Source organism: Taudactylus pleione, unplaced genomic scaffold (genome assembly GCF_031769625.1).
Source record: "Taudactylus pleione unplaced genomic scaffold, aTauple2 ptg000609l, whole genome shotgun sequence".
NCBI lineage: Eukaryota > Metazoa > Chordata > Amphibia > Anura > Myobatrachidae > Taudactylus > Taudactylus pleione.
The window spans coordinates 6346947-6369751 of NW_028285011.1; the positions used below are offsets into that span (position 1 = coordinate 6346947).

The 22805-nt window shown below is 42.8% G+C and overlaps 1 protein-coding gene across 1 annotated transcript in view; it reads right to left on the reverse strand.

The window, feature by feature from the left end:
* The window catches only part of REV1 (REV1 DNA directed polymerase), a 148925-nt gene that overhangs the window by 44971 nt on the left and 81149 nt on the right, over positions 1-22805 (reverse strand). Inside the window, exon 11 of the mRNA XM_088454127.1 lies at positions 9786-9940. Coding sequence (XP_088310253.1) covers positions 9786-9940 — 155 coding nt within the window. The remainder of the gene's footprint in view (positions 1-9785; positions 9941-22805) is intronic.

Here is a 22805-nt window from a genome sequence, read left to right on the forward strand (position 1 = left end):
AGCTTAAGACAATTTACAGAAGAGACATAATTAGGTTTTGCCAATACCTTCAAACTCCTCCCATATTCAACAAACATTCCAAATCACGTGAAAAAACTTTTGCCTAATCAACTAAAAGGTCTTAAACTGACAAAAAAAAATGTACGACTGTTTTATTATTCTAAAACGAAAATGGCTAAATCCTTACTATCCTTCAGAATAAGGTGATAAACACTCATCTTCGTACAATACCTACCTGTGCATTTTGCAGTAGCTGTAGTTTACTAGATTAATCCACTTACAGTAAGCCTCTACTACAGCACTAAAGTCATCCTTGACGAACAGCAGACAATCTATAGCAAGGCAATATAAGCTCTATAGGGAAGCAGAGAAAAATGCAAGAGTCATGGTTGGGCTATACAGATATTTTAGAAATATCTTAAACAGAATTTATATTAGCTCAGGATAATTGAAAAGGTTGGCAATTGTTCACATTAATATAATTTCTTAACTAAGTTAAATGCCAAAGCTACACACAGCAGTTTGTGAGGCACAATACAGTTATAATATACAAATTAAATTATGTATAATGCCTGTAAATATTATGATAAATTGTGGCACCAATTGAGCATTTATTAGGATCACCTATGCATGCCAAAAGGGGGAGACAACATGTTTTGCACCACGTATAGAAACGAATCCTGCGCGTTGTGTCCTTTCCTAATCATGGAATTCTTTGATGACTTAGGACGCAATTCAAGTTAAGTTAACGGGTGCTAATTGATGGCCGCCACCTATTCAATTAGCCTAAGTTAACAGGGATTTCTGAGACCTGAACAAAAATCCCCGGATAAGTGTGCAGCTAACGGGTGAAAACACCCAGTTCACACATAGGTCCGTGAGCTTTTCACAGACCCTTTTATATATTTACTAAAGTGCGGGTTTTTAGAAGTGGAGATGTTGCGCATAACAACCAATCAGATTTTAGCTATTGTCTTCTAGAAGGTGCTAGATAAATGTTAAGTAGAATCTGATTGGTTGCTATGGGCAACATCTCCACTTCTAAAAACCTGCACTTTAGTAAATATACCCATATGAGTTAACACTCAATAACTGTACATAACGCCCCTTTTTAACAATAGTTAAAAAAGGGCTCGGGTGAAAAAGGGAGACTAACTGAATAGCCTCAGGAGATCAAGCCTGAGGCTACCTCCCTTTTTCACACTGGCAAAGTTAACACCTCTAAACTGAATTACCCCCTTAGTAGTTAAAGGGGCAGATTCAATTAGTCTCAGGAGCTAGAAGGAAAAATCTGCGACTGAGTGGAAAAATCTTCATTAAGTGCACCCTCTGGGACGTAACACGTGGGGAAACCCATAGATTCCAGCACTTAACACTGAATCTATGGCTTAGCGTGCCCTACCCGCAAGTTTAGGGAAATTGACTAATAATTGATAGCTCCGGGTATTAAACCCAGAGCTAACACCGCGGATAATTGAATCTGCCCCTTAAGAGTACCACGTGAACCAGACACACACCAATTGCCAACAAACAAAGTTTGTCTAATATGCTGCAAAAATAGATTTGTTTTTTAATGGAACAAGCAGTTATAACAGAGATAATGTTTCGCAAACTGCAGGTTACAAAGAAGGGGAGACTGGCTAAAAAGGATTTCAGAGTATGGAAAATGTTGCTGCAGGAACAAAAAACGATCACCTTGTTCACGATTTCTCAACTTATTTTATGTTTACGTGAATTAAGTTAAGAAAGGTAATTGTTTTTTTGTTCCTGCAGAAAAATTTTGAAGCATACTATTCTGTCTTAACTCAGCACCCCTTTCTTAGGTCTTAAATGGTTTACCCAGCACATCTTTGTGTGTGAACTAGGAATCCCCCGTCCCCAGTATCTTAATTACACATACACCAGATTAGGAAACACGACCAAGAAAGACATTAGCAATAAATATGACATACATATTTAAAAGGAAATTTATACCTTTAGAGGATTAATGAAATGACTGTACACACACGTGCAATTTTTATTAAATACACAACTCACTTCTTTCTAGATTCCTCCTGTGCGTTTATGCCATATAGTTATATAACCAAACCGAATTTCGCTGAGAGGGGACAAAGTTGCTTTCTCTGTATGCAATGATCTCCAATTCGGGAAAGAACAGTTTTATATGCTATGGCAACACAAATTAACTGCCTTATAATGTACTGTATATGCATGGCTAAAAAGCACAGATGGAAGACAGAAATAAAGCAATGCTTTAGTAAAAGTTGTATGGGGATATGTACAATCTGTAAATGATAGACAAAAAAGTGGGAAACCAGTTAATTTGACATTCAAAAAACAAAATTAAATGTACTTTTCTTATGAAAACAAAATGAAGTAATAACACTCCATTAAGCTCTAATGCAATATTCCATATTTAGAAAAGGTATAAGAGTAAGAGGAGTCTTATTTTTATGCATTCAGATAGGGTTTCGCAAGTATTTGAAAGATTTTGTCCACTATACGGTCATTGCCAGATGATGCAGAATGCATCTCAACAGCAGCACACACTTACAATTCTACATGAACAATTACACGCAAACTGTTTTTGTTTCTAAAGAGCTCACATTTATTTGGACATACTCTGAAACTTTGTTCTCGACAAAAAACAGTCTTACATTCAACAAAAATATAACAAATACGGAAATATACAACATGCTGAAACACAGCACCATTGATGCTTTTCTGTGGCCCACAGTGTTCTAAATCTTTAAATTGCATGACATTGTTTTAAAAAACAACATATACAGGACCAAATCACGTGGATAGGACAGCACTAAGATACAGCAAAATTGGCAGGCAACATCACAATTCAAAAAGAAAATGCTTATAAGTAAATTTCCCTAATAACTAAATTAATCAATTTATATATACATAATACTAATGGTGTCAAAGACCAGACAATGATTGAAAGAACATTTACACTTTTACAGAAGAACTTTTAACTTATTTAGTGCTGCCCTAAAGAAAATTAGATTTAAATGATGCACTACATCGGATTTGTCAGTGTCTAATTACAGCTACCCTCTTAAAAGGGTTAGCGTGGGGCTTTGGAAGCTGCTGGCCTTGGGTAAGAGTCACATTGGGGTTAATTCTCAGTTGGGAGCAAAGTAAAAAAAGAAAAAAAAAAACAAACAAGTAACTTTACACCTGGGCTTGTACTACAGGTGGAACATTATTAAAATGCACAGTGAGATGTAGATTTCAGAGGGATGTGCCCAAACACAATCTAAATTGCAGTATAAAATTGGAATTTTTGTACTTAATGTAAAATGCTTTTCTCTGATACCATGGGTGACACTGGAACACTGGAATAGGGTATAGACTGTAGCGGAGGAGCCTGGCACCTTAAAAAAAAAAAAAAGAAGAAGGTTTGAACATGGCTTCCCCCCCTCCCTACCGAGGCTGCCTGCTAGGTCAATTTTTTCCAAGTGTCCGTGTGGCCGGGCGCTCAAGGGGCACGCACTACTGCTTAATGTTTTTCTTTCCTCTTCCCCAGTCTCTGATGATGCTGTGACAAGGTATCCACTTGTATGAGAGCCTGTCAGACCCAAAGGACCTCTTAGGCCGGTGTTAAGGTCCCTCAGCTCCATTGGCCATCAGGCAGTGGAGCCGGCCACACATACCAAGGCTTTCTGCTAGCTCAGTTATTCGAAATTCTGATCTGCACTATTCTGAAGTAAAGCCAATCCAGTAACTAGGAGTGTGTCCTCTTAGGCATACACGTATTGGGAGAATCTACCATGGGATGAGATTCCCATTTTGTTCTATCCATAGATGGAAGAGACTAGAAATGCAGGAAGAGAATAGAAATACAACAGCCTTTATGAAATTTGAAAATTCCAATCAGGACAATTCCAGGCTTCAGCGAGGAGATCTTCCAACTGCAAAGAAAGGAATCAGGAACTTCTGGGTCCTCAGAGTCCTTGATGTGAATAACCTGCTTAACCGTCCAGACCAGAACTTCAACTCCCTGAATATTAGCAGAATCCTCATACACTATAGAGGATAATTCCTGGTCTGAATCTACCAAGATGTCCTCTTCTACCTGAACAGAGAAGTCAGAGGAAGAACCTTCCTATTAACTATGGATTCAGGCAGCTCACGCTTGTGAGCCCTAAGCTAGGTACACACTGAACGATGTGTACCGGGACGATATGTCGGCCTGTCGTTCCATCCTTCATTAACATGAAAGGGGGCCACTTGCGATATCGTCAGGTTTGATGTGCAGCACATCAAACCCGAAGACGTTGCATGTGACCATGGAAGCGCGCATATTGTGCATACACACTGCACGATATGTCATTACTATTTGGCCAAATCGTAACGACATCGCCCCAGTGTGTACCTAGCTTTAGTTGCAGATAGAGGTTCAACATCCTCTGCAGGGAAGAGACCTGAACCACACCCTGAACTGTGCGCATGTCAAAGCCTGGGCCCAGGTATGCTCTGTAGATGGTAATGGAGAGGTATCTTGAATAGACTGGAGATCAGCCTCAGGAGCTGAAATATTGGGAATCACATATTGCTCCCAATTTGCTGACAAATGTTTAGACAGTTGAGCCATAGCTACAGCTAGGGTTCCCACCCAAGCTGGTGTCTCCACTGCTGGGGCAGCTGTCCCAAACAAGTGAGGATCCTGGATATCCATCTAACACTCTGTGCAGAGAGCACCCAGGTCAGAACGTGCGTTAAAGAGTTCAGGATTAAATGTAGATCAAGTATAAACCTTTAGAGAGCAGAGTTCGCAGTCCCGCAGAGTTTAAAAAAACTGTAGGGTAAGGAAAAAAGTAATAATGTATTCCAAAGAAAAATATATACACCAACAACACACTGCAGTGATCGTACCCCCTCCCAGAGACCCAGAGACACAAGCAAAGGAGTATAATAAAAATTTACCAATCCACAGAAATTTAACTTTCCCACAGAGCTAACTATAACTATAGTGGAGGAGAGCAGACTTCAAACAAGCCTGATAAGACCATCTGAAGAGGCAGAATTGGAGTGAGAATAAATTAGCGGGTTCCAACTCAGAATCAGCCACATTATGAGGGAAGTCCAGTTCATTCTCTGGCCATAAAGCAGCTACCAGGGGCTTCATGTAACTAGAAAAAAAACGTAAAAGAGCAGGGGCTTTATTTACTAAAGTGAAGGTTTTTAGAAGTGGCGTTAATGCCAAAAGCAACCAAATGCTACGTATCATTTATCTAGAAGATAATAGCTAGAATCTGATTTGTTGCTATGGGCAACAACTTCACTTCTAAAAACCCGCACTTTAGTAAATATACCCCCAAATACGTGCTTCTTTATCTTTTGCTTACAGCATACACAAAAAATGTTCATTATTCCATAAGAAACAAAAAGATTTGCAATTTAAAAAAAAACGTTTGTCACCCCTACATCAAGGCTGATACCAAACAAAACACACAGTAAATTACCAAGAATTTGCATTTTAGATCATAGAAGGCTATCTCATTTGTAAGGTGCTGCGGAACCTTTTTGGCACCATAAAAATAAAGGATATCAATAATAATGATAACAACAACTCTCCAGATGTCAAACGCAACAAGACATTTTCCCCAAAGCATTTACATCCAGAGAACAGAAGTAAACAGAGCTGGTAGCGTCAGGGAAATAAGTTTAGCATCTACGTTGTGGCCCTAAGTGCAAATGGTGTTCTTTACAGGGAACATTCTCCCACTCATTTACATACCTACCAGTTTTGTTTTTAAAGTGCATAATTTTCCTGTGCGCTTTTTTTTCAGTGGGGAAAAGCCTTAAAGACAGTCAGCCCATAGTAAGTGAATGTTTCACTTTAGAATTGTCATATCAGCACCAAAATTAACCACACATTACTGACTAAGCATATACGTGTTACATGTGACCTTAATGTCTCACTTACAATTCACAATAAATCATACCATTTTACAAATGATGTGTTATTTGGACAGTCTTCTCCTTCAACTTAACCTACCACAACTCTCATCTTTGGCCATATGCAAACTAATGCAAGTATTTTCTCTAACCAGTCATTGCCCAGACCTTCAGTTACTGCGCAAGTGCAAACATACTACATTGCTACCAGCAACCCAGCCTGTTGCAGTCACTACACTGTGTACAGTGCAAACCTGCTCTTGAATCACAGTAATAGACAAACCTGTAAAATGATGATTGACAAAACTTTCAGACTCTGAATTTCTGTACTGATCTAAAGGCACATTGTTCAGGTTCTTGAGATGCAGACTCTCTTTTAGGACACAACAAAGACATATTGTGAGGAAACAGGGACCTATTTTAAAGCAGGGATGCTTTTTTTTTTTTTTTATTTGATGATCAGCAGAAGGATAAATTATAAAATAGTTGAGATAATAAGATATTAGCAGAGAATCAGTAAATGCACTGTGTGTTTGTGTAGGCAAATAGCAACACAGCACTGAACAGCAGTCGTAATGTGACATTGTCTGCCGGCAAGCAACCTGTAGTGACTATTAGTGTGTGCGCTTTGGCTAGGGTCTGACTACCTTCTAATAGTCCATCTTCATCCTCTGCTAATCCGTGTGTATCACGTATATTAGCCAACAAATTATTGGACTGGTCACAGCAGCAGGAGAGTAGGTTGCTGATATTCTGACCAATCCATGTTAGCGCAGACATTGCTGCTCATATGACATAGGTGTGAGGAGTGAGATGACAGCAAGCAAAAGGCCACAGATAGTGGGAGGACAGGGTACCAAATATACAGCGTAGCAATGCAATTCTCCTGTTTAACTGATGCATATATACCCATGACTGAGATGCTCCCCCATTGTTGTATGCTTCAATTAAACATTTATAAATTAAAAATGTTTAATAGTTCTTTAAAATTTTAAAACTTCCATTCAAGAAGTGGGTTGCTTCATAAATGTAATAAACAGTACAACAGAAAAATAATGGCACACCCAAGACAGCTTTTAATGTCAATCAATGAATACTTGCATTTAATTAGTTAACCTCTTTTTCATAATGGAATACAATTTCTGGTGTCAAAGTATGAAGGAGGTCATTTATGAAGCGTAAAAGGTCAACTGTGCAGTGGAAGACTAGCATTGCATGTGCCATGTGCTTTTCTTTGCACAAATGTTACTCTGCTGGGGCATATGGATTTACATAGCAACGTGACCTTTGCAGAGAAGAAGTTTCACATGTTGGCGGTAGTGGAGAGTGCGTGCATTATTTGCTATGTATGGAGTAGACAGAGAAATAACATTTTATGAAGCAAAATTATGGAAAAGGTAGTTTTAGGGGTGGAGAGGCAGTATTTTCAATGGCATTACTTGCTTGGCAAAGGGACGCGGCCATTTACACTTCAAAAAAGGAATTACATTTTGCACCAGCTCAGAGTTGGACCCTTTATATCCCTTCAAGCACTGGGGTGCCTATACCTACACACAAAATAGCCACATGGCATAGACAGTCGCTAGGGGGTATTGTCTGACTACACATGTTATACGGCACACGTATTGGAGACCCTGTGAGAACAATATTGTTACACTGCTCATATTTACCTAGGCCAAGCAATGCATCACCTAATAGACATAATGACACGTTAGAGAAGCTAGTGATGATCAAGCGGTCAATCAAGATGGTGCCAGGTTTCAGTGAGCCATTCAGGACTACTGGTTACCCCAGTCCCAACTATGGCATGCTATCTCCATCTTTAGCAACCAAATAAACTTACAGGTGGATATCAGGCCCTTGCGCGGAATCGGTATGACGTAATACAGACGCCAGAAGGCAGAAAGCTAAAAATACCGACTGAGGTAAAAGTTCTAACCCTCCCTTAGGGGTGCCTAAACCTAACCTCCCCCCTAGTGCCTAACCCTAACCCTCCCCCCAGGGGTGCCTAAACCTAACCCCCCCTCCCCACACCCTAAACCTCCCAGGGGGTGCCTTACCCTAACCTCCCCCCGGGAGTGCCTAACACTAACTCCCCCTTCCCCTAGCCTGACCCTAACCCTCCCAAGGGAGTGCCTTACCTTAAGTCCCCCCAGGAGTCCCTAAACCTAACCCCCCCCTCCCGCGGGTAAGAGGTCCTGACGCACAGCTTACCTTCGTTCGGTATGCCGGGCGTCGGAATTTTCGGCGTCTGAATAATGATAAGCGTCGGTATTTCAACGCCTATCATTAGTCCCATGCCGGGATGTCACAGTCGGGAAGCCGGCGGTCGGCATTTCGACCGCCATCTTCCTGACTACATACCCCCTGCGACAATATTTGCAGGTAATCTGTGAATGCGTGTTAGAAACAAATACCGGGCTAATAAAGATGCTCCATCTGCAAAAGCACACTGACAGTAAAGATAACAGACTCCAGAGAGGAAAGATTCCTTTGGTAGGCCTGTTAGAAGTATTTTCTGGAGAAACAGCCAAAGTTCTAGTTTGCTATGGTATTATTTTCTTCTAGGCTTTTTTTTTTTTAAGGAAAAGGCCTACAGGGTCAAATCCCCAAAACCTCTCTGCCTAGGGCTCACCATGAACAAACTACCTACATTACTGTAACAGTGACATTAATCTTCATCTGGCAAGAGAGAAATTGGCCCTATAGGGCATGAGAAATCCATCATCTCTATTTACCCTTAAGAGGAAATTTAGGGAATTAAAAATGTCCTTAAATCCATGCTATGTCCCAGTTGAAAAGTTTTGAAGGTAAACAATTACATCTCCTGAATAGAGAGAATTTATAATCCACTTCATGGGCAGGAAAATAATGTGTAATCTCCACTCTCAGTGCCTAGCCAACTTCATAAAACTGGTTCTGCTCCTATATGTATTATATGCTATTCAAAGTATCCTTGTTAAAAATTATATCACTCATAGGCCAAAAATGCATTTCTGTAAATTGGGTAGCTTTGCTTTTCCTCGTTGTTATAATCATTATTTTGCTTCTCAGATGGCCCAGATATTACTTTGATGTCAATAATATGGTAGAGTGAACCAAGGATGCTAGGTGATACTAGGAGATGATAGTTTGGGCCTGAATTATTGAAGACTCTTAGAGACTCTCTTCCTTTAAAAAACAAGTTTGGAATGAGGAGGTAAAGATCTTTTTTCACCCACCACTGGGTAACCCTTTATTGCCAGACCCACAGTCTCTTCCTGATGTAGAGGCATTTAGGAGAGTAAATGCACCATGCTTTTTGGGTACAATATCCTGAGGAACTGGTCAATTATAGAATATCAACTGCTAGATTAAACTCACAAAGGGACATATTAAGAAGCAGATCTATGTAACATTGGCTTCTCGGTGCAAAGAATACAGCATCACATTTGTACTGTATGCTACTCTATCTGCCACAATGTACTGTAAATACACAGCTCTGTCAATAAAATTGTTCTAATTAAAATATCAGTTTTTCTTTGCTCATTATTCATTGTTTAAATATGTAATGCTACATTTACACTTTTGCTTTGTCTCTCTGGAAATACAAACAGAAGGAGGAAATCACCAAAATAGCAAATCAATGCAAGAATTGTATATAATACTCTAAAATAAAAATTTAGATGAAACACATTCAATGCTTGAACATATATTGCTAAGAAGATATATAAGTGTACAAATGTAAAAGTGAAATTTTGAAAATTCCAGATTTTCAACTAATAATTGGCACCAAGAGTGCAGAGTCTTATTAGTAGCTCTCCTGCCTTTCCTTCATCACAGACAGATTTAAAAAGAAAAATTATTAAAAGATAAAAATAACCAATACAAACCCATTCCAACAGAAGCAGAACACAAAGTTTTCTCTTTAATCTCAGCTCGAACAGCACTTGCAACTTCGTCAGGAGTGAGTTTGGTCTCTGCAAGAACTTGTGTGATATCAACCAGAGCTTCATCACAGCTTACAGCTTCAATATCATGAGTATAACTGGTGAAACAAAATGTGAAGACATTGAGACAAAGGTACACTCTGTATTGGGAACATACTTTAACATGTATTTCTTCATTGACCACACAAGTTTACCCGTCACCATCACCACCATAAAATATGGCATACCCTTGCTATAGTGCCATTTTTTGCCCACTTTTAGTCTGTAAGTAATTTAAGTTCAACCCAATTCCACCTATACTACCCATATAAAATGCCCCAATCCCCAACATAAGCCTCACCTGCTCCTCTTGTTTCAACTCTGCCCTCTTCGAATTAGAATGCAAGCAGGGTCCTCACTTACCCTTTGCCTGCAGGTCTGTAATTTTTATGTACCTTGTATGACACTATTTTCTGAATGTACTGTTTCACCCACTGTATTGCTCTGCAAAGCACGGAGATACCTTATAATAAATGATGATGATAATAATAATAATAATGGAGCACTGATCTGTTTAATGTGTAATTGTGTGTAGAAGACAGCCTGAAAAAATGGGTCCCTTATTGAAGAGTCTGATGATTGACAAACCACAAAGGCAAGATAAGAGTACACTAGTCATAAAAAAAAATGTAAGAAATAAATATTTTATTAATAAAAGTATATATATATATTATACACACACACACACACACACACACACACACACACACACACACACACACACACACACACACACACTAGTAGTCAAATGTTTTTGAACACCCCCATTATTCCTGTTTTTATTGAAATTTAAGCAATTCAAGTGAAGCAAATAGCCTTAAATGATGCAAAAGGTAAGCAGGCATGATTCTAAGGGGTAAATTTACTAAAATGGGAGTTATATTTAAGAAGTGATGTTGCCCATAGCAACCAATCAGATTCTACTTCTCATTTATCTAGCACCTTCTAGAAGATAATACCTGGAATCTGATAGGTTGCTATGGGCAACATATTCTTAATAGAACTCCCATCTTAGTACATTTACCCCTAAAGGGTCTTTTCCATTACTTTTAAGTAATTGGTTGTTACAGCTGTTCTGCAGCAATGAAAAACAGGCTTGCCTAGGCCAAGAAGCAATGTCAATGATGGTCTTATGGATCGATGAATCAAAATGCTGAGTTTTTGTGAACCGTTGAGTAGGCAACAATAGTTTTTAAAGTGCAGGGCCGGATCATCGACAAGGCTGTACAGGTGCCCGTCTAGGGTGTAGTGGGACCCACCTGCCACTATCACATTTTTTTTCTCCCCCTTTTCTCCCTCATTATATCACGGTCTTCCTGACGGTCGAGGCAGGGTGAAGGGCAGCTGTGTTTGCACGACTGGCAACTGGTCAGGCACCTACTGAGGACGGAGTGCAGTGCACAGCACAACTGAGGCAGATTAACGGAGGGCCTAAGGGTCAAGTGCCCAGGCTTCCCCTCTACCAACGGATGCGCTAGAAACTAGAGAAGGGTTGCTTTCTCTTGTTACTACGAGGCTGGGGTAAAACTTCCAGAAGCTTTTCCATCAGGATCCAAAGAAGCCTGCACAGCTCTCACAAGACGTGGAGAAGCACCCAGCAGGACAACAAGAGGAGCGCAAGAGAGGTAGGAAAGAGCTGCACGAGGGGGGAAAGAGCTGCACGAGGGGGGAAAGAGTTGCATAGGGGGGGGGGAGGCTGCATCAGAGGGGAGAGTATGTGAGGGATAAAACAAGATTTTGGTTCTTAGCAGCTAAATCTGCTTCTCTGAAGTCCTGGGGTACATTGGAGAGATACTATGGGGTATAGCAGTGCTGTAGGAGGCTGGGCACTAACTGGTTCATTTTTCAGGGCAGCCCAGCCTGGCCTGCACTATACCCTGCGCCATGGACAGGCCGGGCAGTTTTCGATTAGCAAAACCTGAGAGGTAGAGGGTGAGGAGAAGAAAGCCCAGGAACACAACACAATCAGATAAGAAGGTGAGTAACCTGAGCTAATGCAAACCCAAACACACCCCAGGAAAACCAGGAGGGAAGAGGAGGCCGTTCAGTGTTCCCCAGGACTTCAGAGAAACAGATTTAGCATGCAAGAACCAAAATCTTGTCGTCTTTCAGTTCTAGGGGGACACAGGAGGAGATACCATGGGTACATTCCAAAGCCGGCTACTAAGAGAGGGAACGCTCCTGAGGTGCAAGGAGTACTCTCCGACCAAAACCTGCATCCTTAGATGCAAAGGAGTCAAAGTGGTAAAAACTAATAAAATGTGTGCTGAGGACCAAATGGTGGCCCTGCAAATCTGCCCAGGAAGACACGACGACCGAGTAGAGTGGGCTGCAACCAAAGAAGGAACAGGAAGGTCAGCAGATGACTCCACAAATCCAGTGAGCAATGGTTTGTTGAAAGGCAGGCCAACCTCTCTTAACCGCTGAATAGATAACAAAGAATCCCTACGACGAAATTCACTAGAGCGTTCCACGTAAATGCGGAAAGCCTTCACAATGTCCAAGTACTGTAGAGACGACCAGAGTCCCGAAAGGATGGGACAACAATCTTCCTTACATGAAACTTGGAAAGGACTTTAGGAAGGAAAGACCAGGTAGTTCGCAATACTGCCAGGTCAGGATGAAAAAAAGAATGGAGACCTATGAGATAAAGCACTACGTTCGGAAACTCAGCAGGCCGAAGAAAGTGTAAACAGGAACACCACTTTCCACGTAAGCCATTTTAGGTTGACCGACTCCAAAGGCTTAAAAAAGGGAGTGTGTTGGAGGGCTCAGAGAACGACAAGTAAATCCCATGGTTTGACTAGAGGCACAAATGGGGCTGGAACAGACTTCGAGGCAGAGACGCAAAAGCTTTTTCAGACTCTTTGTCAACTCGCCAAGTGCAAAGCCAGAGGATTCTCATGGCAGCTACTGCTGGTGCCAAAATCCGAGCCGAGAGGATACTGGAGTCTAGAGACTTTTCTCCTAAATAGGCCGCTGCCTCTCTGATACTGTCCACTGTAGACAGCAGGTCAGATTGTGGTGCTCCAAAATGAAGACCCTCATATAGAGAGTCAGCCCACCTCTCTAAGGCCTTGGAAGTCCAAACCCCAACTAGAGCTGGTGTCATGGAAGCTCCAGCAACTGAAAAATAGCCTTGAGGAAAACTTAGTATCTTATCCGTAGCATCCTTCAAGGAGGCTACTTTAGGGAAAGGAAGGGTGGTGGCCTTAGCCAACTGAGCTATGGGAGCATCCACCGGTGGAGGAGTCTCACATTTAGACCTATCTGTTGATGGGAGAGGATAAAAATATAAGAGGCCAACTCTTAATAGGACAGGTTCACGGCTTTGTGAAAAGATCCACCAACTGGGCCAAAGAAGGAAAAAAAAAAAAAAAAAAGTTATCGTCTCCTTGAATAGAGTGGTATCCTGACAGCACTAGAATGTTCTTCCTCAGGAGCAGAATTCATTTCTGGACCTGAATCCTGTTGAAAACTGCCTTCAGGTTAAGGAAGCCTCAGAGTCAGAATCATAGCCGGACTGGAAGAGTTAATGATAATGCGCGCTTAGCCGGAAGCGAATAGATAGGATCCAAAACAACTGTTGGAGGGAGGTGGATATCTGGACTTAACCCTGCACCAACTGGGGAGGGACTGCGCCCACGGAAGTTTCACATCTGCTGAGGAGGATTGGAAGAAGGCCCTGCAGGGGCATCCCGAGGCGGTTGCTGTGAAAGTTCTGTAACTGCTTGGGAAAGGTTAGTTGCCCACGCCAGTTTGAGAAAGGGACTCATTACCTGGGGTCTGGGTTACAGCACCATGGTGGGGCAGGAGCCACACAAGCCAACTTGGTCTGGAGTGGAAGGCACCAAAGGATCTTCGTATTTTTTTTACAGGAAAGAGACTTATATGAAGCAACCTTCTCCAAGACAGCTCTGGAACCCCCTCTATGAGACATGTTCAAATACTGAACAACAATATGAAAGTTACTGGGCACCAAAGTGGCCAGTAGCAAAATTGACTAACTGGTGTGAGACTCAGTAACATTAAAAAAAATTAACTGTTGACTGTTAATAACAATTATACACCCCTTAATGATGAATATACAGATACAGCATGAGAGAGCAAGAGAAAGAAAGGGAAAAAAATGGAAAACAGAATATACACAATATAAATAATACACTGTCACACAATTTGTAATCAGAATGCAGTAAAATATGCTGTAAAATATAGTATTCCCACACAGCTAGACATAATAAGGGGAGAGTTGACAGTAGAAATAAACAAATATAGACATACAGTATAATGTCTGCATGTAAAAGTTCCAATGATTGAATACCATACCTATAGGGTGAAGTAAGGTGGGTAGAAATAACTATAACCTGGCCCATGCAAGGTATAAAAGTGGGGGGATACATGGCACTCTTTGCAGGCCGGCACCACAGGCTGTGTAAAATGGTTGCTTGGCGTTCAGTGGGAGGACTTTTGGCTTACTGCCAGGCAGGGAGCGCGCCACAGATAGTGGCAAGGAGAGAATGAAGAAAGGCCCAACCATAAGCAGGGACCCTAGCTGTTTAGCAGCAGCCTTAAATTGGGGTTAATATTGGCCCCGGTGGTCTAGTGAGGGAGAAAGTGTCCGGATCCCCACTACCCCCCTCCCCACAACGTGGAGGGGACATGTAGCCATTAAAGATGGCTTCCTGCACAACAGGAAGCCTCTTACATGTATCCCAGACGGTCTGGTCGCAGCTCCGCTGCTTGGATGCTGTGTAGGCTGAGCAGCTGCCTGCGGCGGCAGCGCTGAGTCCACTGGAGCCGGACTTCAACTAGTGGGCGGCACAAGCACTGCATAGCGGCTGCTCTACCGCCCTGTTCAAGTAGTTGACAAAATAAAAAATAATAAAAGTTAGGAAGCAAAATAAAATGTGCCCAGCACTTAGGCCACTTAAAAAAAAAAATGCCTGGCATGTGTAGAGGATGGGGTATAGGGCAGGAAGAGCCTAGGTTGCCCTAAAAAATTAACCTTTTAGTGCCCAGCCTCTTCCAGCACTGCTATAACCCATGGTATCTCTCCAGTGTCCCCCAGGAACTGAAAGAGAAAGCAGGCACTAAGATGTTAGCTGGGATGGGAGGTGTAAGAAGAACTGTGTAGAGGAGTGAAGTCTGTAAGGATAAATACTTGTTATTGTCGCTAGTATGTTTCTGTACAGTGCCGTGCATTATGTATACACAAAAGGGGTCCGACCTATTTTTGATCATATATAACACATTCCATTGTTTGGATATTATATTGCATTTTTTTAAATAAAACATTGTTTCATTTTGAATGAAGTATATTCTGTTTAAATATATCATTTATGTTATTTCTTTTCATGAGTTCTTTATCTGCCATTTAACAAAAGACACACAATCACATCACAACACTCCTGCCAAGGGGTCTTCTAGCATTTGGAGGGGATCTGATAGCAAGTAATGCACATGGGGAGGTCTAAAGGTACATGAGATGTTTGATGGACATGTGTGGAAAGGTCTGAGGATCATAGCTCTTTGTGGGTATACTTAATTTTTTCAGAATGTTAGTTTCTGACTGGCTGGCACCCCTGCGCTTACACCTAAAGTACGTAGGTCGCATTATTTGACATTCAACGATTTACTATGAGAACTCTGTCTCAGGTAACAGAGCTCACCCATAGCTTTCTAGGAGGAGAATAGTATTTATAGCTTTCCCGATCCGAGCCGAACATTCCAGGATCCAGTCAAGCTTCAACTGAGTGGCAAGAGCATTATTTGGTATAAAACAGGTAGGAGAGAGCAGTCCCCTATGGAAACTATACCTATTCTGGTGGTGTAGTCCCATTATTATATACTGAAGAACCATATACTGTATATGAGGAACAGAGAATGAAGAATAGCAACTACTAGTGGTTAAAAGCTCGAAGTAAAAAATAATAAAAAAAAAAAAATCAATAAACATGCGTACCAAAAAGAAAAGGGGATTAAGCTTATCTGTGTCTCTTTTGGACCTCTTTTAATGGAAAATGTCACTGGAAAAGTCAATTTTAATCCTGGATTGGGATGCAGGATCAAAGTAGAAAAGAGGAACCCAAAGTACTGTAATAAATTAAGAATCATGGGGGAAGGGTGTGAAGTGTGGGACTTTTACACAAAAACTGCCCAATGGTAAATCAGTGCATTAATTGTGTACCATATCTAGGGGAGAATTCAATTATCCGCAGTAACCTGTTTTCGCACATTAAAATGTGTAAAAGTGATTTGTGTGTGAATTATTTTTTTACCCTATTCAATTAGCCCACACATTAACCCGCAATAATTCTTCATAGGATTTCTTTTGACCATCTCCAGAGCAGGTGAAAAGTTGGGGAAAATCCAGGACTCAGAAGCACTGGGACAACCTGCTTAATGACTAATTAGGCAAAAAGATTGTTGTTAATTAATCTGGGCAATAATGACATGTCATTTTTGGGGTGAAAGTGTGCAAAGTGCAGGAAAATGGATTAATTGATGTAGGACAGGTATATGGGGGTGCAGTATGAAGACTTGTGTTATAAGATTGCAGGTGGATGATATAGGTGCATTTTGAAGGTTTTTTAAAAGTGGCTTAAAATAACACAAATATATACTTATAGGCATTTTTATGCACCTCTAATTTAAGTAGAACATTTATTTTGCAAAGAAAACACTTGGTTTCTATTATTTTTTCACTGTTTTAGAAAAAAGGAGATTTATGTTCTAACCTGTTAAATCTCTTTCTTCGACTCCATAGGGGGCACAAGAATAACACTGGGTATAGCCTGGAGAGGACAGTATGGGCTCCAAATGGATGAGCATAAATTCCCAACAGCCCAGGCTCCCTCTCCTCTATATACCGCCCCCAGCCACCAATTTAGTTAGCAAGCTCACGGCAAGGAGCGAAGCAGAGGAGAAGAAGACGGAAGACCGGCACACATGCAGAACCATACACATGTCTGATAGGTTAGCAGAACCAGTCACCAAGGAAACACACCCTGGCAGCCAGGTGTGTCAGGGTGGGCTCCCTGTGCCCCCTACGGAGTCAAAAAGATTTTTCAAGTAAAAACATAAATCTCCTTTTCTTCTTCCTCCACTAGGGGGCAAAGGATTAACACTATGGACGTCCCAAAGCTGTCCCCCTATAGGAGGGGACGCTCCTGAGCTGCAGTCAGGACAGAACGGCAGAAGGGGGCATCCGAAGAAACGAACGTGCCAAACGCATAAAACCTGATGATAAAGTGTGGGAAGAAGACCACGTGGCAAGGTTTAGACACTTGGGCAGCTTGCTGTGGCACATCTGTAGACCAAGAGGCTCCCCACTGACCCAGTCACCATGGCAGGGGCAGAGAGATCCTCCAAAGAGTAAGCGTATCAGAGAGTCAAACGGAGTCAGCGGGTCAAGGTCTGTTTAGTAGTCGGCCAGCCCTGTTTGTAAAAATCATAAAGGACAGAGAATCCCATTTGCGAAAAACCGGGAACGAGGAGCAACACAACAAGGTGCTCAAATCAGACATCCTCTGGGCCAATGCGATGGCAAGTAGAAATACAGCAATCTTCCACGTAAGCCAAAACAGCTCAATCGTCTCTAATGGCTCAAAAAGAGCAGGCTGCAAAGCCCAGGGAACCAGGGACAGATCCCTGGAAACCACGGGAGGCACAAATGGTGGTTGAACGTAGAAGGTCCACACAATAGGTAGCAGTGCTGTCTCTGAAAGAGAACGGACAAAGACGAAACCTGGACCTTTAAGGAAGAGAGCCGAAGGCCCAAATCCAGACCTGACTGCAGAAAGGAAAGGACACTGGAGAGGCAAAACGACTTGGGGTTAAAACACCTAGTTGCACACCAAGCAAAATGGGTACGCTAAACCCAGTAATACATCCTTGCCGAATAGGGCTTCCTAGCATTAAGCCTGGCCCGAATGACCCTTCTGGAAAACCCCTTCATTCTCAGGACAGATGTCTCAAGAGCCACCCTGTCAAAGCGAGACGGGCCAGATCTGGATGGAAGCATGGACCCTGTGACAGAAGATCCGGCCGCAGAGGGAGATGCAGTGGGGTGTCTATGGAGAGGCCCAGAAGATCTACATACCACACCCGCTGCAGCCAGTCCAGCACCACAGGATCACTATGCCTCCCTCTAGTTTGAATTTGTGGAGAACCCGCGGAATGATCGAGAATGGAGGGAAGATGTATAGGAATGATGATGTTCGTCCATGTAAGATGACGTTTAGCCTCTTTCTGAGTTCCGTTTTTTTGGAGGGAAAAATCCGAACTCAACGTGCAAACTCGAACCTATCCGAGCCTGCACATCCCTAGTCCATAGGGTCCACAGGAACTACCTTGGGGGGGTATGTGGTTGGAGAGATCCAGGCACCAAACAGACAAAGCTATAGCTTCCAGAATGCACTGGTACTATTCCATATATACCCCGCCCCCAGGCATTCAGTTTGTAAACAAGCCTTAATGGCAGGAAAAGGAAGTACAAATTACACTAGAAACACTCTCACAAAAATGAGGGAACCAGTGACAAGAAGGAACAGATCCCAACTGAGGCCAGGTGCGTCAGGGTGGTCGCCCTGTGGACCTTGAAGAAAAATAGTTAACAAAAGGTAAGTCTACCAAAACTCTTATTTTCTAATTTAGGTTCCATAGGGTCCACAGGAACTACCTTGGGGATGTCCTAAAGCAGTTCCCTTAAGGGTGGGGACGCTCCTCAGCAGAAAGAAGAATCCACCGCCCAAAGGAAGCATCCTGGGAGGTGAAAGTATCAAATGCATAAAATTTGATACAAGTGTGGACAAAAGACCAGGTGGTCGCCTTGCACAACTGTTCCACAGAGGAGCCATGTCTAAACCCCCACGATGGTCCCACAGACCGAGTCGAATGTGCGGTCACGTGTTAAGGACAGGGAGATCAGCCTGTGTATAAACCTGAAAAATAGTTATACACAGCAAGTGAGCCACAGCCTGCTTGTTAGCTGGCCAGCCTCGCTTGTGAAAACGATATAACAGAAAAGCACATCTGATTTCCTAATGGAGTTGGTACAATTCACGTAGATACAAAGGGCTTGAACCACATCCAGGGAAGCTTCACCTGTAGAAAAGTGTGACGACTGAAAGGCCGGGGACCTACAATTTCTTCATTCATATGAAAACAGAATACCACCTTCGGCAGGTAACCCTTCGGAGGACAGCTCTATTCTTATGAAAAATCAAATATGTTGAGCGACATGAAAGCGCTGCCAAATCAAAACTCTGCGAGCTGAGGAGATAGCGAGGAGAAAAAGTGTCTTTGCTGTCAACCATTTGAGGTCCACTGTGTCCAAGGGCTCAAAGGGAGGAGCCTGCAACGCCCTGAGAACCTAGGATAAAACCCTTGGTGCCATCGGAGGCATAAACGGAGGTTGAAGACAGAGAACACCCTGCAAAAATTTTCTAACATCCGGCAGAGGAGCAATTCTGTGCTGGAACCAAACTGACAATGCAGAAACCTGAACGATCAAGGTAGCCAGGCGAAGACCTAAGTCTAGTCCAGCTTGGAGAAAAGCAAGAACTCTGGAGACCCTGAAAACTCAGGGTTATACTTTCTGTGGGAACACCATTGAAAAAAGGAATGCCAAATCCTGTAATAGATGCGGGCAGAGGAAGGCTTTCTTGTCCTGAGCATTGTCTGAAATCACAGAAGTAGAAAAACCCTTGGCTTTTAAGATGGAAGACTCAAGAGCCACGCCGTCAAAGCCAGACGAGGTAGGTCCAGATGTAGGCAAATCCGGTCGTACAGGAAGTGGATCGTCTATGTATAGACATGTCAGATCGGATTGGAGGAAACTGGTGTGGTAACCTGAAATCCCACCTCACCGCCAGAGCGTTCACAAAAGCGGCTGTGGGGTCACTTGTCCTGGACCCGTACCTGGGAATCTTGTGGTTGTGACGTGATGCCATGAGGTCTACGTCCAGTAGTCCCCACTTGTCCACCAGGAGCAGATACACGCCGGAGAATGGGCTCTCCATCCGGACGTCTATGTCCTGATGACTTAGGAAGTCTGCTTCCCAGTTGAGGACTCCTGGGATAAGTATTACTGGAAGATGGTGTTCTGCCCAAACCAGAATGTTCGCCACTTCTCACATGGCTGCCGGACTTCGTGTGCCTCCCTGGTGGTTGATGTAGGCCACTGTGGTCGTGTTGTCGGACTGAATCTTGAGCGCCCTGTCCCGAAGGAGGTCCTGTGCCAGACTGAGCACTTTGTGCACTCAATTTTGGATCCATAATAAACGACCCTTGTTCAGATGAGCTGTCTGTAGTCACCATGAGAGCCAGACCTTTGGCAGAATGAGGATCGTCTGAGACTATCAGATGATACGGACTGTCCCACTGAGAAGGAATCCATTGCTGCAGGGGCCTGGAATGGAGCTGGGCATATGCCACCATGTCAATGGTGGATACCATGGACTCCAGGATCTGCATTGCTGAGTGAACTGACACTCTTTGATTGTGGAGCTATTTGCTAGTCCAGCTTGCTCTTGTCGACAGGCAATGGTCAGCTGGAGATGAACCAATATCAAGTGGTAAACCAAGTACGACTGTATCCTGACTCCTTGCCGTCATGACTGCCATTATCTTGGTAAACACCCGGGGGGCTGTGGACAGACCAAAGGGCAATGGTAATGTTGCTGACGAACAGTAAAACTCAAAAACCCCTGGTAGAATAGTGCAATAGGTACATGCAGATATGCATCATGTATGTCCAGGGAACCATGAAATTCCCAGGTTCTATTGCCAGCATAATTGACCGTAGGGTCTCCATACGGAACTTGGGCACATGGATGAACCTGTTGAGAGATTTCCGATTCAGAATAGAGCGATGAGTCCCATTTAGCTTTTGAATCAAAAACAAATCTGAGTAATAACTCCTTCCTTGTTAGCCAAAGGAACCGGGATTATCCATCCTGAACTTTAGCAGGGCATGAATGGTCTACTAGAGGGCAAGAGCCTAGATAGAAACTGATGGGGGAGTTGTGCAAACAACCTTCTGGGGATTTCCCACCTAATGCACTCTCCCTGTGGGAGAGGGTACAAAGACATTAGTCTTATTGGAATTTGGAACAGTTTTTATCTGGAGTGTTCCATACTTCTCCCATAAGGTCAGTGAGCTGTCAGATTAAGGTAATCCAGCCTAAATTACTTTCAGGTGTCTGAACACCAGGTTTATTAGGCTTTAGGAGCTGGTACTTAATCTTCTATAATGAGGATTGAATTAACCGCCCCTGCTAGAGAGGAACATCCACTGACGAATTATGCTTCTCCTCTCAGAGATAGGACCAGAGGGAGAAACCTGTGTATCCTCTGCTTCCTCAGATGATATATAAGAATCTGAAAGCTGAGTGGACTCAGAGGATGGTGCAGTCCAATTATATGCTTAGACAGCTGATGTCTTATTCGCCTGTAACCTCTACAGCCAGATTCTGAACTGAGTGGACATAACTCTCCTTCCAGGAAGGATGTATGGGGAGAGGAAACATAGCAGGCTGTAATCACTTTGGGAAAACTAAAGTGGGAGGCAGTATTGGGGCTGATAAGTGATCCACTAACTGCGTCATAACCCGAGACCAGGAGGACATTCAAGGTGACCTCTGAACAGGTGCTGGCGAGGTGGACTGTTGTGATGTCCATCCTGTATGACAACCTGAGAGGCCTACTGCACAGGATTTACATGAAACCAGCACAGGGACACAGTCTCCTGTTTACCTTGGTCTTGAGACATGGGAAATATTTGCAAATAACCTATAACAAGTGTAGGGTTAACAATGCAATGTGACCTCCTTCACAGATAAAAATAAATGTGAAGTACTCTCTAACCCCTATACGCCAAGTAGTTGGGGGTTAGGTATAAAAAACAAAAACTTTTTTTTTCTCCTTCAACAGCAGAGTTTAGCATAAGTTACATAAAATGAATATAATATATTTGCAACATTGGGACATTGACAGAATTTTCATATTTTGGCCTCTATTCACCACCACAATGGCTTTGAAATGAAACAGACAAGAAGTGCTTTAACTGCAGACTTTCAGATTTAATTTGAGGGTAATTACATCCAAATCAGGTGAACGGTGTAGGAATTACAACTGTTTCTATATGTGCCTCCCACTTTTTAAGGGGCCAAAAGTAAAGATTGACCGCCAGGGTACCAAAGTTTGTCCAATTCAGGACCAAAAGGTATGTCCCCTGAACATGTAAGTGCTTCTAGAGCCTTCTTTGAGTCTGTGTCCACCTTTCAGATGTGCAACCAGAGCTCGTCTAGCTGCAACAGCTGAAGCAGACACCTTTGAGGTTAAGACCCCCGATCAAGGGCTGCCTCGGACAGGTAGGAAGCTGCCTCCCTAACGTGTCCCACCAGAAACAGCAAGTCTCCCCTGTGAGTACCCAAGCCCGTCCTCTAAAGCATCAGCCCAGCGGCCAACTGCCTTAGCCACCCAAGTGGAAGCAAGGGCAGGATGAGTAATAGGACCTGCATGAATATAAATGGTCTTACATTTTCCAGCTTCCAATTCATAAGGGAAGCAGTGTTCGGAATAGGAAGAAGAGGTTAACTAATAAGACGGGTAATATGGGCATCAACCGGTGGAGGAGACTCCCACTTGGCCCTTTCCCACAGCCGGGAGAGGGTAAAAGGTAGCAATACGCTTAGTAAGATGAAAACGTCTATTAGGGTGAGCCCACGCCTCAGCTAGGAGGTTCTCGAGCTGTGCCGAAGAAGGGAACTCAGTTACCTCCTTCTTTTGACGTTTGAAAACTGGGATATTGGATTTAGGAGGCTGCTCCGAATCCTCTACCAGGAGAACATGATTTAACTGCCCTGATAGGCGTCTCCACATCTATTGAAGACATAGCCTCCTCTGGGGCAGAGGAAGTTT